The 16,954-nt window shown below is 33.3% G+C and overlaps 1 protein-coding gene and 1 non-coding gene across 2 annotated transcripts; both read right to left on the minus strand.

The window, feature by feature from the left end:
* Positions 1–8,602: 8,602 nt before the first annotated feature.
* LOC123893418 lies at positions 8,603–8,705 on the minus strand. The gene has a single exon (XR_006803513.1). It is a non-coding gene; the product is annotated as a U6 spliceosomal RNA (small nuclear RNA).
* Positions 8,706–9,726: 1,021 nt separating this feature from the next.
* On the minus strand, positions 9,727–15,042 carry LOC123888126 (probable protein S-acyltransferase 7). Its single transcript, XM_045937086.1, has 4 exons — positions 14,553–15,042; positions 13,611–13,793; positions 11,007–11,537; positions 9,727–10,574 (listed from the first exon to the last, which is right to left on the minus strand). The coding sequence occupies exons 1-4, from the start codon at positions 14,637–14,639 to the stop codon at positions 10,074–10,076; spliced, it is 1,302 nt and encodes a 433-aa protein (XP_045793042.1). The 5' UTR covers positions 14,640–15,042; the 3' UTR covers positions 9,727–10,073.
* Between the last annotated feature and the right edge of the window lie 1,912 nt (positions 15,043–16,954).

Consider the following 16,954-nt stretch of genomic DNA (forward strand, 5'->3'; position numbering starts at 1 on the left):
AAAGCTAGTGACTTATTTATTTACTAGAACTTTGACGCATGTGCATGGGTTTAATTAGGTGTAATATGTAACAATAAAAAATAAAATACAAAAATTCTAAGAGCATTTTCAATAAGAGTAGTATAGGGAATTTCATGGACTAATTATTCTATATTTGTTTATGTGCTTATTTTATATTTTATATATTTTTTAAATAATTTTTGAACCACATCGTTTTGTTTACTTATTAAAAAAAAATTTCTGATAACTAAAGGTTAAAAAATTGATGATAATTAAAGGTTAAAAAAAAAAAATAAAGACGTAATCAAGAACATAAACTTAAGTAGACATCCATAAATAAATAAAAATTGTGATTAATTCCGCCGTTCAAATTTATTGAAAACAGGGTTAACATATTAGTATTCCTAAATTCTTTCATAATTGAAGCACATGTTTTAGCGGTTGAAAGGTTTTATTGTAAGTAAAATATGCAGGTTCGATGACAAATCTGTATATTTTTAATATAAAGCTGCACATGCATGTTGCTCTTTTTTCTTTTTCTTAATTTATCAAAGAGGGGTGATTTCAGGTCAAATTTTGACCTAAAATCACCCCTCCAAATTGTTTTTTCTTTCTCGTTGTTAAATAAGTGTGATTTTTCACATATTTGTTTGATTTCGTGTTATTTGTTATCTCGTCCTTGTGCGGTGTATTCTGTTGTGCCGTCTTTGTGCGGTGTATTTTGTTTTCCCGTCTTTGTGCGGTGTTCATTTGTTTCAGGTTGAAGGATTAGATCTGATCAAGTACAAATCTATCCAATGTCGACTTTTGTGTCATCAACGCTGCAGATCTGGGGGCATGGACATTCCAGACACTTCAATATAGTCATATATGTAGGCTTATGTAATTTGCCGTTTTATGCTATTAACATGGATGCTGTGAGTTTATTTGCAGATTCATCCTTTTTGTTTTTAGCAAATTTGAATTTGTATTACATCGATGTACTCTATCAGTTTGAACGAATGAATATCCTTTATTTTTAGTCAAAAAAAAATATAAAGCTGCAATAAAAAGAAAGAGAAAATGAGGGGAAAAAATTTGGTTTATGGTTAGCTTATGTTAGCAAGCTTATAATATAAGAGATTATCGGTTTTTAATTGTTTAAATTGTGTAATGAAAATTGATGGTGCTTAATTGTCGTATGAAATCTTTCCTATGAAAGTTGATGGAGCTTAACACTTTGTGGACATAATTTAAATCACAATTGGTCTGCTAGTGCATATTATATCAATTAATCATCGATTAATATTAAATCTGTAATATTAAAAACAAAATAATGAATGTGATTAGTGATATGACTATGGTTGTGTTTGGTTGTATTGCAAAAAAAATTGATTTAGTAGAATTGAGTTTGATAATAACTTTCCAAATTACACGTGATAATAACTTTCCAAATCTCACATGATAATTATTCTCTAAATTTATGATCCGGTAGAAAAAAATTCATTGATCAGGAAAGACATAAAAATATTTCGTGATGAATAACAATAATTTTGATATGATATACTTTTAAAATTGATGGTGCTTATCAATTATTGCACATAATTTTAATCAAAATTGGTATACTTGCCATAATGGTTGGAAATATTGCCTTGCATTGAAGGGTTGCGGGTTTGAATCCTAGTCAAGACAAAATTTTATTATTTTTTAATAAAAATTGCAAGATAAAATGAAGGGAAAATAGAGAAAACAAATTAGGGTTTAGAGTTTGCTTGTGTATACAAGCTTATAATATAAAAGATTTATTTTAATTCATATGATACAATAAAAAATAAAAAAATAAAATGAATTGAAGATAAGGAGAAGAAATAGGATTAAATAAAAGCTGATTTGGCAAGAATGAGTGGAAGTGGAAGGGATATGTGCTGTGTCATAGGTGACGGTGATAAAAGCAGCGTATATGAAAGGGAAAGGACGAACGTTTTTGTCACAGTCAGTGCCACATATACAGTAAATATTGAGGAATGTCCAAGCATTCTGGAAGCTGTTCCCCCTTGACCTTGACAAAGTGAGTACTCATTCATTTCCCTTCTTGTACACAAAATCTTGGTTAATTATTTTGCACAATTTATTTAAAAATAGTTCTGATTAAAATTAATTAATTATCCTTTTATTTCAATGTTATATTTGGCTAGGCCAAACCACAACAACTTATAACAAATAACTTGCATAAATTTTTTAATATAGAGTCCACAAATTTTAGTTCAACGGGCAGAAATGTTAAAATTGTTAGTGTTGAACGAAAGGACCAGGGTTCGAACCTCAATCCATTGTAATCTGAAAATAAAGTTATTAACATGAGAGGAAAAACATATTTTCTTTAATCGGTGTTTTAATTTACTTCTCTTTATTTTATCTTTTAGGTGTAAACCTGTATTTCCGCGCGTAATTGTATAATGCCAAAATACAATATCAAACTTAAGACCTTGGTTAAGTTAAAGAGATTCACCGCCACTGATATGAAACTTTGTGTGTGTGAGTTTTTAATGGTTTTGTCATTTCGTCTATCAACCAAATATTTTTTTTAATATAAAACATTTTACAAGTTTTTTTTTTTGAACAAGACAAAATGAGATATGCATGTATAAAAAAGTAATCTCCTCAGCACAAAGCGTGCCAAGAGAGACTATAAAGTTACAAGAGAGTTCAAAAAATAAAACCATAAGGAAAACTAAACAAGGCACAAACAAATCATAAGACTAGACAACCAGCTATGGCGGTCCAAAGCTAGAGTGTTACTCGTCGCTTTCAACCACCTATAAGAGAAAGACTTGATCTTGTCCAACATCTGATGTACTGAATTTACAGAGCCTCTGAACAATCTATGGTTTCGTTCGGTCCACACAACTCACACGCAAGCAAGCCATATGAGTAGCATGAATGAACGCCGTGCACGAGAAACCCGGCCTGTTGAACTAGAAAACTGAAAAAAGTGGTTCGAAATAGTCTGAGCAGTCACCAAAGAGGAGTCAATCCATGAACTGACAAGAGGCCAAAGAGAACCAACAGTGCTGCAAAATAGGAACACATGTTGAGCCGACTCAATCACTCCACATCCTGAAACACAGTAATGAGCCTCCTGAGATAAAATGCCTCGAGATACCAAGTTTGCTTTGGTAGGTAACCTATCCCTCAAGAGTCGCCACGCGAGGATGGAAACCTTCAAAGAAACCTGAGGGTACCAAATAAGGCATGCCGCAACATCCAAAATAATTGCGTCTTGAGCCGTCAATAACCAGTAAGCACTATTTTTTACAAGTAATTTATCGTATATTAATATGATAAAAATATTTAAAATTTTAACAACGGCATACACTATTTTTTTTATGAGCAAAAGATTAATAAAAGAAAATACAGATAGTACTCAATCTCTTATAAAACAAAACAAATTATTATGTTTTGTGAACAAACAAGAGGATCGTTACACCAATTAGAAAACGAAAAAATGATTTGCATCTAGAATGACCGCTAAACCATACCAAGATATAGCTATAATATTATCCACTAATAAAGAAGTATTCGGTAAAGCCCCATTGAAAATGATGTGAAGTATCCGGTAAAGCCCCATTGAAAATGATGTTATTCCTAAGTTATCAAATGCACCAAGTAGTTGTCAACCAAATCTAGTGTCTAGCGTGTATGCCTTTTTTATGTTTTGACCACATTACCGAATATTAAAAAATGATTCCCCAAACAATCAAAAATGATTCCTCCAAAGTTTCTTAATAGCAACCAACACATTTAGATTAATCCAACGGTACTGGGTACCCATCGCCAGCTATTCGGATCAAGAGAAAGACCAGCCAGCAGGTCCTTCTCAAAGTATAAATTAATTATCATCTTCATTTTTAATGAAGTAATGATTTGATTGATATTGATTTGATTAAAACAGAGGAAAATAAAGATGTAACTCATATTGAATTGATGTCAATCATATCATTGTTTACCCGAAAGATGGGGAGAGAGACCCGAGTTTTTACTCTTAACGAGTATTGTTGGCAATCGTTTGAATTTGTATAATTTTAAACACAAATTCACGATGGACCACTTACGAAAATGGTCGTCATAGCACTCGTCATAATTTGTAATGTATATAAGCTCATATGATTAAAGTATAATTATTATCGGCAATATATTGCATGTAATATATGCAGGGGCCGGGATTCGAACTTCGATATATCCACTTATTCATCTCATAAGGTGAAATTTTAGTCCGTAAACTACTTGACTCAATATATGTGCTAAGGTGTTTTAAAAATTCTATATATTTTTTTTTGTTATATTAATCATTGATTTTATTGATTTTAAAACTGGTTATCTTTTAATGGGTGACTTGCAATGAGGTGCATGCATTACCAGAATACTGTTATCATGACGTGGTAACACGGTGTGTGCTAATTGGATAAGCTTTTTCTATTTTTTTAAGGAATAATTGGATAAGTTAAGTGTTTAGATTATTTTTAGTTACAAAAAGAATTGTTCTATCAAACATTTAGTTGCATTTTAATATTATATGATTTGCTTCTATCAAATATATTTTAAGGAAATTATTGTTATTTGTGGTATAACTTTCTTAGTGAATCCACATGTGATGCATTGCACATCATTTATTTAGATGCAATTCTATTATACAGTATACTCCATTTGTATAATAATAATAATAATAATAATAATAATACCCCTGTATGATTGGTGTGGAGGTGAGTTGGATCCACAATGCAGTTGCAAATGCTGAGATTTGGATCATGGACGTTTCTGGCACTTGATGTCAGAATTAATTTTCGAATCAGATTATAGACAGTCTGGTGAGCCGGATACCGTGGTAAAAAAAAAATCTTAAATTTATAAAAATTAGTCTAAGAATTGAGCAATCTCGCAAGTGTATGAGCCACTAAATTCTTCAAAGTTTACAAAAAAAATAAAATATATATTTCTAAATAAATACGTTTAAACCAACTAACCGCTTGTTTTTTCCATTTTCCAGCATTATGAGCCACGGTAGTAGCCTCGGAGTTTTGGTTCAAATTATGAACTGAGAACTATTCATTACACATATCCAAAGTCATTCTTTCGATCTGCATGGTATCATTTCATACATTATCATTACGATTGTGCCAAATACACCAAAGTAACATAGCAATCTGCCCACCGTTTCATCATTCTCCCCGTGACAAAAGGAGAACAATATATCCACTACCTATTGTTGTTTGATGCAATCTATTTTGTAAAACATACATCAAACATGCAGCCTCCCAACTCAAGCTGCTCTGCAGCCGAAAAAAGCATGTAAATCATCCTCCCTCTCATAATTGCATGCAGAACAATTCAAAGAACACTTCACGTGTCTCTTTAACAAACGCCACTACATAAGCGTCAAAGTAATTGATGCGCTTTGTGAGGAACTTTAACAGGTGAACTTAACAATAAATTTAGTGTTATTCAAATGATGGAGACTTTATCGGCCTTGGACCCAATGGTATATAACAAAGGTTTGAGAAGTTGAGAAGTTTTTTTTCTTCATTCGGATTGATAAATATAAAAATCGGTGTATTTTTTCCTATAGATAGATAAATTCAAACGGGAATGCTCTTTTCGTCTCATATATAAAAAGTGACAAAAAAAAATTTTGGTCTCAAAATATGAAGTAATGATCAATTAAAAAATCGACGCAACATTTTTCATTAATATACTCTTAGTTATTCTACTATTGAACTCAATAAAACTATTCTTATGAATCGCGCACAACTCAAATGTGACATTTAATATAATTTAGAATACGTATTTTTAAAAAGAGTCATGTTAACCGGTGTCCTAATACAATAATTAAATATACAAAAAGTAAAAAAAATTACATTGAATATGATAATTTTTAAATCACATTGACCATTTAGGGTCCGTTTAGTGCGCAGGATATGATAGCAATAGGATATGATAAGAAACCGGATAAGAATAGGATATGATAGTAATAGGATAACACTATCTTATCATGTGTTTGGTGTGCACCGATAAAAACAAGGATAGTAATAATATTCTATCATGTTAGTTTTTTTTTTTTTTTTTGAGATGCAATATATTAAGCATCGATAAAGCACAAGAGACACTGCAACTGGACAGAAAGACACCATTGTACCTGCAAAAACAGTTTTATTTTTTTTCAAACAACAAATTAAATTCAGCAAAATTGAAGGAATGGATCTGTAGAAATCGAAACCCCAAATTAAATTCAGCAAAATTCAGCAAATTAAACAATTTTTCTTCTATTACTGTGATTAAACAATTGTTCTCTTACGGTGTTTCAATTGAAATTCCAAAGAAATTCAGCAAAACTAATACATGGAGGGATCTGTAGAAAGAAAAATGAAGCAAATTTAGGGACAATAAAAAATAGGAATAGAAACCAAAATAACATGAGAGAACGTGGAGAGAAGGGGGAGAGAGAGCAGCGGCGGTAGAGAGAGGTGGACTGTTGGAGCATAAAGCGTGTGAGATTAGAAGAATATAAGGCGTGAAAATTTTATCCTGGTAACCCACCAAAAATTAAGGATAAGAATAACAAAGGATGAATAGGATAGGATTAGAAATAGGATTAATTTATCCTTTCCTATTGGTTCACCAAACAACAGATTTAAGTAGGATAGGATAGTGCTATCATATCATGTCTCCTTATCATGTGCACCAAACGAACCCTTAAAGAAAAACAAGTGCCCTAATGTCATTCTTTAGCATGTTCCTTGCTCCCAAACAAGAAGTGGGCGCAGCTTTGGACATTGTCTATGGGCCCCCAATAACAATGTTCAAAATTCAAATCTAAGAATAAAGAAGCTTTGGTCAACAAATTGGTACTATATCCCAGTCAGAAAAACAAGTTGGTGCAATCTTAATACCTGTAATACAGACGGGTCACATGTAGATCCTAAGCTAAAATGGAAATAATCACCTATATAGCCTAAGCACAGTTTTACCATGAAAATTGTCTAGGTAGAATTTCACAGGTTAATAAGTGAATGTGTTCGAAATTTGAACTCCAACCTTTACATATATAATGTGATATTTTTACCAATTGAGTTAAGTTACGGAACCAGTTACTCGGTTTCTACTAGTATTTAGCAATATATTCTTGGACAAATGCTAACATGGACCATCTAAATAGGTGTTCCACCATTGTCCATTGTAAAAAAAAAAATATAAGAAATTCTAGTAACCGTCGATGATAATCTTAAAAAATAAAAAGTCATGACCTTCGTATTTTTTTACGGTTTAAACAGTAATTTAGTTGATGACGGTTCAATATCAAATGTATATTTATTTTCTGTTATTTTAATCAATTTTTTTCAATTATAAACACCATTAACCTCTAGATCCAAGAGACTATTTACCTATATTCTTGGATCATTTCTCTAAGCAAATACATGTCTCAATAAGTAGTTGGACTGGATATTGAGATGAATCGGAAAAGTTGAAAATTATATATCATACCAGCTATAACTAATGTCATAATGATGAATAAATGCATAATATTGGCCATGGACTGGACTTTGATTTCAGGGGTTAATTCAACGCTGTAAATTAACTGCTAATCAAAAAAAAAAAAATGCTGTAAATTAACTAACTGCATGAATGCATAGTTTCTTGACAGCAAGAAATGGTAATCTTCAGCTCAGCTTAGTGCTTCTACATTTCAATAAACAAATTCAAGGTCTAATTAGTCCTACTCAATGCTTAGTGCTCCAATCATAATCTATTAGAAAGTTACAATGATATATGAGTAACAGTGACATCCCCAAGGTGGATTACTGGTTCAACAGAAGCTATTATGCCTTTGGAATTGATGCAATTTACCACAACAACTGTTCAAATTCCTTAACATGTGTAGACTCGAATGCTACTTAACATGTTAAGTGTTAATCATTTCATTTGAGTAAACAAAAATCCAAATCCGCAAAACGGGGAACACGGTGATCCAACACAGTATTTACATAATAAATTATGTTAGCAACACACACCTGTTCAATAAATATATTAGATCTTTAGCAAAATAGTACGTACAGTACAGGGTTGATACAATTACCAACTGAAACTACCAGCAAATAGTTACAACAATAAATCAACATTGGAGCAAGTATACCATAATCTTAACCAACACAAAACATTGGCTATATAATGAATGACATTCCTAACTAACAATGAATACCTAAATTAAATACACAGAAAAATTTCCCAACAGAGGCAATACCATAAGAATAATAGCTAAACTCATATTATTTATTAATTAACCAAATCATTGGAGGCTATAAATTAGGGTTCCAAAAATATGTTACCAATTTAACTATCAGAAAATTCAGTTGAAAACTATATAGTAAACCAATTTAATAGACAGAAGAGAAGACTAAACTAAAATGAAACTGTACATAATAATTATAGAATAAAATTTTGTATGTAGCTTTAACCAAATCAGGACAACAATTTAACTATACATTTATTTAGGATAAGGAAAATACAATTCCCCCAATAAAACCCTAATCGAAGCAAATGGAAAACGAAATGCAGAAACGAAAAATGGCAAAAAAATTTGGACCATTTCTCGATTTGTGCGTGTCATCCTTGCGCAGGGGCCATGCTAATCTTCTCTGTATCGTTCCAATTTTATCGGATGTCCCCAAGGGGACAAACACTACCGTTCTCTGCTTCTATATAAACACCGAATTAGGCGTAAATGTGGTCGATGTGGGACTAAAAGCATAAGCGAACGAACACTTCTCAAACATTTGGGTGTATGCAAGATGCATCTACTATCTCATTGAGCTGATGTGATTTTCATTTTAGATTAAACCAAATTTTGTTCATATCCCTCACTCTATAGAATTAAAGAAGATGAGCAGCAACTGGAGTTGCGTAAAGAGCAACTCAATCTCCAAGTAAAAGATACATTACAGAAGTTAGCATCTTTTGAGGAAAAACCTTGGGCTATGTACTACGCCGATGACATTGATGACTTGAAGAAAAAGCTCAGTGGATTTATTAGTGTTTAGGCTTTAAAAGTCAGTCATGTACCATATGATTTTCTATACTGTATTTGTTACAGAAATAGTAATGTGTGTTTGGTTTCATAATTGTTTCGGGTAAACAATTATCTCGTAGCAATGCTTCTCATTGTATGTCTCTAGTTATTCATTAGTATGTCTTTATTGATTGAAGGAACACAAATTATTCAATCTCGGTACTTGTTTGCAATATCATGATTGAATGCTTGGGTGTTATAGATTATATGTTACTGTTGTTTCTCGCCTTTCATTGTTCCTTGGGTGCATGATTTAAACTTAGGACCGTAGATTTTGAGCTTGACTCAAAAGGTGGTGAACTCATTTTCTTCTACAAAACAAGATGTTACAAAGTTTGGGGCTATCATTCAATAATACCGCTTTAATTTTTCTACTTTTTATGTAAACTCTAATATTGAGTTTGTGCGGAGACAAACAAACTTAGCTTACTACAATGTGATTACTAATGTCGCTTTTTTCAAGTAAACGATTATATTTAATTAATTAATCCATTGGCTGGGTGATTACTACAAGTTACACAACTTTTTCTACTTTTATATCAATAATACTAATATGGTAGAGAAACAAAAAGAATAGTGAGATTTTCAAATTCTTTAACAGGTTTATTACCCTACACACACCAACTACATTCAATTCAATCACCACAAATAAGTTGGCAATAATAATTTAATTTGACACATTGTTCATCCAAGACAGATTCACAATACTCCATGCCAATGACATTCAACCAGAGAGAGGCTAATTAATTTGTAAGCATAAATACAACATCAAGCAAAGCAGAACAAAGCTCACACAACACTCCAAACAATTCCATTTTACAATACAAACACACTGCAAATACCGACAGCCCCAATTTTGCACATACAATAAATTTGTTGTATAATTACCACATGAGAAAGGTAAACTTTTTTCTTAATAACCATAAAATCGAATCTCCGAGTCCCTTTTGCCCAGGCAATTTGCTGTGGAGGCTGCTTACGATTGATCTCGTGTGCTACCACTGTTACCTTCACCGGCACGATTTTGCTCCCCAACCCTAGCTGCCAAGGCTAACACTTCCGGGGACATTTCCCAGCTTCCGCTTTTTCTTCCCCAGCTAGATCGCCTAGGATGAATTCCAGCACGGTCGACTGTTTCATCTACTGTCGTCCTAATTTCAGAAGACAGCTCACCATCTTTTATAGATGCACGATCATTGTTTAACTGATTATCTGAATCATCCATTCCAGCGTTCATCTCCCATACTGCTTTCCTTCCCATCTCTATGTCGTCCCCAGGTTTTCCCAAATTTTGGTTCATATATCCTCCACCTACTGATCGCGCAGGTAATGCTGGTTCATTTGGCACCGTTGCCCTGAAATTATTTTTTGAGGGGGAAATGCTGATGCAGAATATCTCTTTGAAATTATTCAACACTCCTTTGTTATATGGATTTGCCCGCCGATCATAACGGTATCTGAAATTCTCATAAGTAGTCTGCCAGAACAATAGAACATACATGAAGTTGTTGAATATACATTTGAAAAGCTGAATTATATTTGAGCCAAGTTATTTTAACACAAAATGGAACACCAATTTTAATGAATATAACAAGGTGTTCCAGGTAATTAACCATTCACCAAATGCAATTAACCACAATTTTGAACACAAAAATGGTGTTAATTGATATCATGAATAGTTAAATACATGAAAATCCTGTATATTTGAACACGCTTGAAAGTCATGGTTGATGACATTCAAAATCATTGGTTAATGATTTGTGTTACCTTGTCATATCCATTAGCGATCCACTGAACATAATTAACCACATATTTGAATTGCATTAACCATTTAAATTGTTGTCACTTGTCGCAATTTGGGTGTCACAATATTTAAAGCATTTGGATAGAAAAGAAAAAAATTCTTTACCTGATTTGTGCTTATTAGATATAAATGGAAGGCAGTAAGACCACCCACAAACCACATTGATATGAAGGTGTAAAATATTAAAACTATGGAGGCTGGGGTTTTAATCATTGCCTTCCAAATTGTAGTATCCTCTGACTCCATAATTCTTCTAATATAGACCCAGCAAAATGCAAACACATATACACAAAGTAGCGTGGTTGAGAAGACGAACATGAAGAAGAAGCGATAATTACGCAGCCCAATACACTGTCCAACCCAGGGACAGTGGTGATCAAACCGTTCTACACAGTTATTACAGATCGAGCAGTGCGAGCATCGAGGAGGCCTATAAAGCATGCAAGTATCGCAATACTTGACCTTTACAACGACGCCATTGACATCAACTTCCTTAATCCGTGGCAACCGCAATTGAGGAGTCTGACCAGCACCGATATCTGCATTACTATCAAAACCTTCTGGTTCTGGAGGATGTGCATTGCGTGGTATTATGCCAGGATCTCGACCCGATGTTAACAAAAGAAGAACCAAGTCCTGAAAAGATGGTAGCATCATCAGCATTCGTTCGGAAAGAATATCTTTTAGTGTGTACAACAATGGAAAATGGTGAATTAATGGCCCAACTTTTGTGTGACAAAATCATCGCCGATGATTAAACAAACAAACAATAAAAAAAGAAAAGCAAACTGGTGCTATAAATAAAGCTCTTCCCGAGGTAGGGTCTAGGGAAAGGTCAGATCCAGCGCAGATCTGTTGTAAGCAGCCTTACCTTGCATTTGCAAGAGGCTGATTCCAAAACTTGGACCTACGACCTCCTAGACAGCGGTCAAGCGGCAACAATTTCAACTTGTGCCCATTGCAAAGGCTTCCCTTTACCGATAATTAAGGAATAAAAATTTAATAGCTGTAAACAGAAGTTCATCATTTTGCCATTTTGGAAACTAGCAAGACAAACACCAAAATTAAACTTTCAAAATAAATTCCTTACGTGTACAATTTTAAACTAAAAACAAACATAAGAATAACATAGCCCAACTGTAGCAAATCATACTACTTTGCATTCGATAAAGTGAATATCATCCAAGCCAATGCCATTATTAATCTTCCATGATTTGCCCAATTTAACCGCCTAGACCCTGTAGTTATAATTGCCAGACTCTTAGTATAACCATGTAGAGTTGCAGAAAGAACTACAAAGTTATTACTAATAACAATCTAGTTATACTAAAAAAGTGGCAGCAGTAATGGTCTACTGCCATAAGACCAGGCTGTTTGACACAGATTGGACATAAAAGTGTTCTGAATCTAGATTAGAAAGATTAAATAATTCCCGCTTCCTTGAATCATCTGTTTCCCTTTCAGGGAAAGTTAGAAAATGTTAGGAGTTTGATATGTAACTTTAGTTGGTTGGTTGGTTGTTTACTTGTGGTTCAATTAGGGAGTTAGTTAGGATAAGAAAAATAAGGCAAGTTGCCTATAAATAAGAGGAGAGATTTAGAGAGTGAGGAATTGTCAAGTGCAATTAAGGCATTGGGAGAGAGGCTCAGAGAGCACCAATTCAAACTCTCTCGTAATCCGGGACTTTCTATCCTAAACTCCATTTCTTTCTGGCACTAGTGGTGGCAGTGACAGCAGTGAAATGTTGATGAGCAGCGAAACACGCGTTTTTACGTCTTTCCCAAAAAATGCCTATTCAAAAGACCATGACCATTACTCCCCTCTATCACCGCCTTTTCAGGTGCTTTATTTAAGAGAAATCTTATGCTAAAACCACTCTAGCTTTTGGTTGATTCTATTCATTTACCCTCTAGCTCCGGCAAGTGTTTTTAAACCATGGATTCATTAGATACAAATTCCTTGTCCTTCTCTAATTAGAAAGATAAGTAGAAAGGACATTTTGGAAATTCAAAACTGCCTCTAAAATTAAAATCCTTCATATAGATTCAAATTTCAATATTCAGACCATTTCATATGGAGTAGGCCTTCTGGTGTGTTTGGTGTATCATTTGGTGTTATAAAATGTTATCATTTGGTGTTTCTAATTAAAAATGAATATTCGGATATTCTAGTGGCAATATCTATCCATAGACTTACTGTGAATAAATTTCTTCACATTGTTGTTCCATGGAACTTTTCAACCAGAGAGCTCCACTCATAATAGTTATGGAGCAGAGGGGTTGCTGAAATCATTCTCTAAATCCTTTATTATTGTTTTGCTACATTGTTTAAGGAGGAAGATGTTCAATATTCCTTCTGTTAAATGATCATCCTTTCATATAGAAATTAACAAGGACGATAATCCATGCTATTCGGCCTATCCATGGAGGATTGTGTTAGCCATAAGTAGAGCATACTAGTTTAAAATAGCCATGGCTAGTTTTATTTTGGTAATTACTCCAAAATGAAAATAATAAAAAGGGCATATTCCCATGTATTTTACTGCTAATATATCATATGTTTTGTGAGGTTGAATAATGTACAACACTGTTTCTCATTATTCTAATCCTAATCCTAGCGGATTATCAATGCAGTTAAAACAACTGCAGGAAAAGAAAAAAAAAATTATACATGTATTAACTATTATGTATATGAAAGTAACAGACTCACATAAAATGTGAAAGCAACTGCAACAGCCATTATGGATGCCCCCCAGTGGTCAGAATAATCATCCCATAGTTTTCTGGCAACAAAGACACAGAAAACTGCGACAGGAGCAACAATAAGGAAAACTGTCAGCGCCAATGATCTCACATCTGGTCCAAATATAAACCTTCCCTGAAGAAAAAATTTCTGCAAGAAAAAGATGAAAGAAACAAATAAGAATCTCCATATTTATGATGCATCAGAATCACCTATAATCCAAAACACAACTGAGATGACAGATAAAGACATAACAGTCAGTAAACATGTCCAAACTCCAAAGCAAGTGAAGCTTTAAAACTATTTAAGTAACAGTTAAAAGTGACAGAATCTAACAGTAAAAGCACCTTCAAATATGTCTCATAATAAGGGCATGTTTGGATTTGCTTATGTGAACTTATCTACTGGGATAAACACTTATGAGACAGTTTGGGAGAACTTACGATAACAACTTATGACATGTTCTTAAGTTGTTTTCAGCTTATATGAAAATAACTTGACTTTATTTTATCTTGTGTAATAGAAATATCTTATTCACAATCGCTCTACGATAAGCACTTATACTATAATAAGTTGCAAATTAAGTTGTTTATCCAAACAGGGCCCAAGTCAAAATCTTGACTAGGAAAATCCATCCATTTTCTTTGGAAACAGTATTTCTCTTACTCAAAGCATAAACTCATTCCAAAATGGTACTAACTACTAACACTCCTAACATAATAAGTTCACAATACTAGTATAAATTAAACACACACACACACACACAAATTCAATAAAAGAAAAGCTACATAAATCAAGAAAAGCTACTTGATTGTGACAAACCATTAACCAATAACAAATTCAATAAGCAATTAATGCATGAACAAATGATTAAAAAACAAGAAAACAAAATCCACAATGAGAACTAACATTGCTGCCTTTCCAAGCTTGATAAACCCGCAAACCATCGGATCCTGAACCCAGATCGGAGCGCTGGGGCGGAGGCACCACATACATACCGCTCAGAGTTCAAAAACCTTAACTGATTTAGAGATTCAGCACCCAAAATTGAAGATAAACAAGGTGAAAACTTGAAGGCACTCTAATGTTCAGAATTGAGTGCCATGAGTGAATTCGGTGACCCTTTTGGACAAAGTTTCCGGCGAACTTAATGGGCTGCGCCGGTTAGGCGACAAGGTATGAGGGGTTGGTCGGGACAGAACAGAAGGTGCTTACTACTGCAGTAAGAATAATAATGTAGTAATATGAGTTTTCTTTTTCCTTTTTTTTTTTTTTTTTTTTTGTGTGGTGTCTGTGTGATTGGTATAGGAGTATGTGTGTGTTTTGAGTTTGTGTGAGAGTGTGGAAAAGGTAACTGCAATTTGCAAGTGATTTAATATTTTTGCTATTTTATTTTGGGCATTTAAGTACATTTTAATTATCTGTCTCTACTTTACTCAAAAAAAATAAAATTATCTGTCTCTACTTTTTCGTTTTGCCCAAGATATATCCCACCTAAGAGTTACTAAAGAGTAAAGATTAATGATTTGAGACTTGGATTTCACAATTTGATCAGCTTCGGTAGAAATTAATGAATGAGTTGAGATGGTAGAGAATTACTGTCTATGTTGGATCTATGTTGGATGTGTACTCCATTTTAGACCGAGTACTGGTACCGGGTACATACTGGGTACCTGATACGGATTTACGTTTTTTATTTGTTTATAGAGCAATGCTAAATAGAGATATTTTTGTGTGATCCCGTGACCAATGGTCACACTCACAAAAGTAAAATAATTATTTAAAAAATAATTAAATAATATTTTCTTTTTAAACTATTAAATGATTTTATATAATTTTGTGAGTGTGACCAAATCCAAATTATTTGGTCACGTGATCAGATAAGAGTATCTCTGCTAAATACACACTCTTTGACACACTCTCACCAACACTCGCTCACCCATTGGACCATTTCATCACACTTTTCAAAATTTTACTTGTAACCGGTTATTAACCTAAGAATACATTTATTTTATTTTTTTTAATTTATTGGTCAGTAAAGTCGTCATCTTCCACCACTTCATCACTTCCAGTTCCAAATGTCCATGAACATTGAACCCCCACAACCACATTTAGCAAAACTCCACAAACAGCTTCATCATGTGAGAAATTACTTAAATAATCCAATAAAACATAATAAATCAACAACAATTTCTGAGAAAGAGAAGAAATTTCAGAAAGCGAAAGAAAGAAAGGGTTTTCAAAATAGAACGCAAGGGTTGAGTCCCTACCGGCGCCGTTTGCAGTCAAAGCATCTGTAACTACCACTCTAACCACTCTACGTTGTCATCGCAAATGTTAAAGGCAGCGACCAGATCTCGTGTATCGTCGCTTCACTCCACACAATGTCAACCATCGCAGAGCTACAACCATGTCGTCGCCGTCAGCTGTCGTCCGGCTGGCGAGCACCGCTGGTCATACCTACTGCTGCCAAATCCAGTTCACTGAAAATCCATCACAAACAGCAACAGCAAAACAAAATCTTCTGAGAAAATTGAGAAGATATGGGTATGCTGCTGGGTTGCGATGGAGAAAGCGGCCAATAATTATAAAAATAAAATAATAGTAATAAAATAGAATAACTTGTTTAACCGGTAAACAAGTTAAGGTTTAAAAAAATTAGATGACTTGGACCAATAGATTGAAGTGTGTTAGAAAGAGTGTGTTTAAAGGTGTGCTCCTAGCATTACTCTTTGTTTATAATATAAAAGTAGCAACTATTGCTAAAAAACAATAACAAAGTAGTCGCCGGAATTATTCACTTATTCATTGAAAAGGAATAGACTCAATTCAAAGAGAGATGAAGATCTAGTTTTTATTCATACCAATCTTCGTCTTCTCTCAAGAAAGATAAATATTAATACTTATAATGAAAGTGCAACAAAATGTGGGATATTCGTAGAGATGAATGAGATTTATTTAATATATAGTTGATATTCTTGAAATTGTTAGTCTTTCTCGCGGTGAACCTAACTCTTTTTAGTGATGATGAAGAGGAAAATAATTGACTCTTTTTGAGCTAATTGATTTTTAATTTCATATTTTGATGTTTAGAACAATTTAAATTACTTCCTCCGTACCACAATATATGTCACTTTGAGAAAAAAAATTGTACCACAATATATGTCTCTTTATATTATCAATGAAGCATTTAATGCTATTTTTCCTATTATACCCTTAACTATTTATTACTCTTTTTTTTTTCAATTCTTCAATTTATTTTTTTTCATACCATAAATGAAGAACAATTTTGTAAATCAATTCATAATCTC

This window comes from Trifolium pratense, linkage group LG6 (genome assembly GCF_020283565.1).
Source record: "Trifolium pratense cultivar HEN17-A07 linkage group LG6, ARS_RC_1.1, whole genome shotgun sequence".
Classification (NCBI taxonomy): Eukaryota; Viridiplantae; Streptophyta; class Magnoliopsida; order Fabales; family Fabaceae; genus Trifolium; species Trifolium pratense.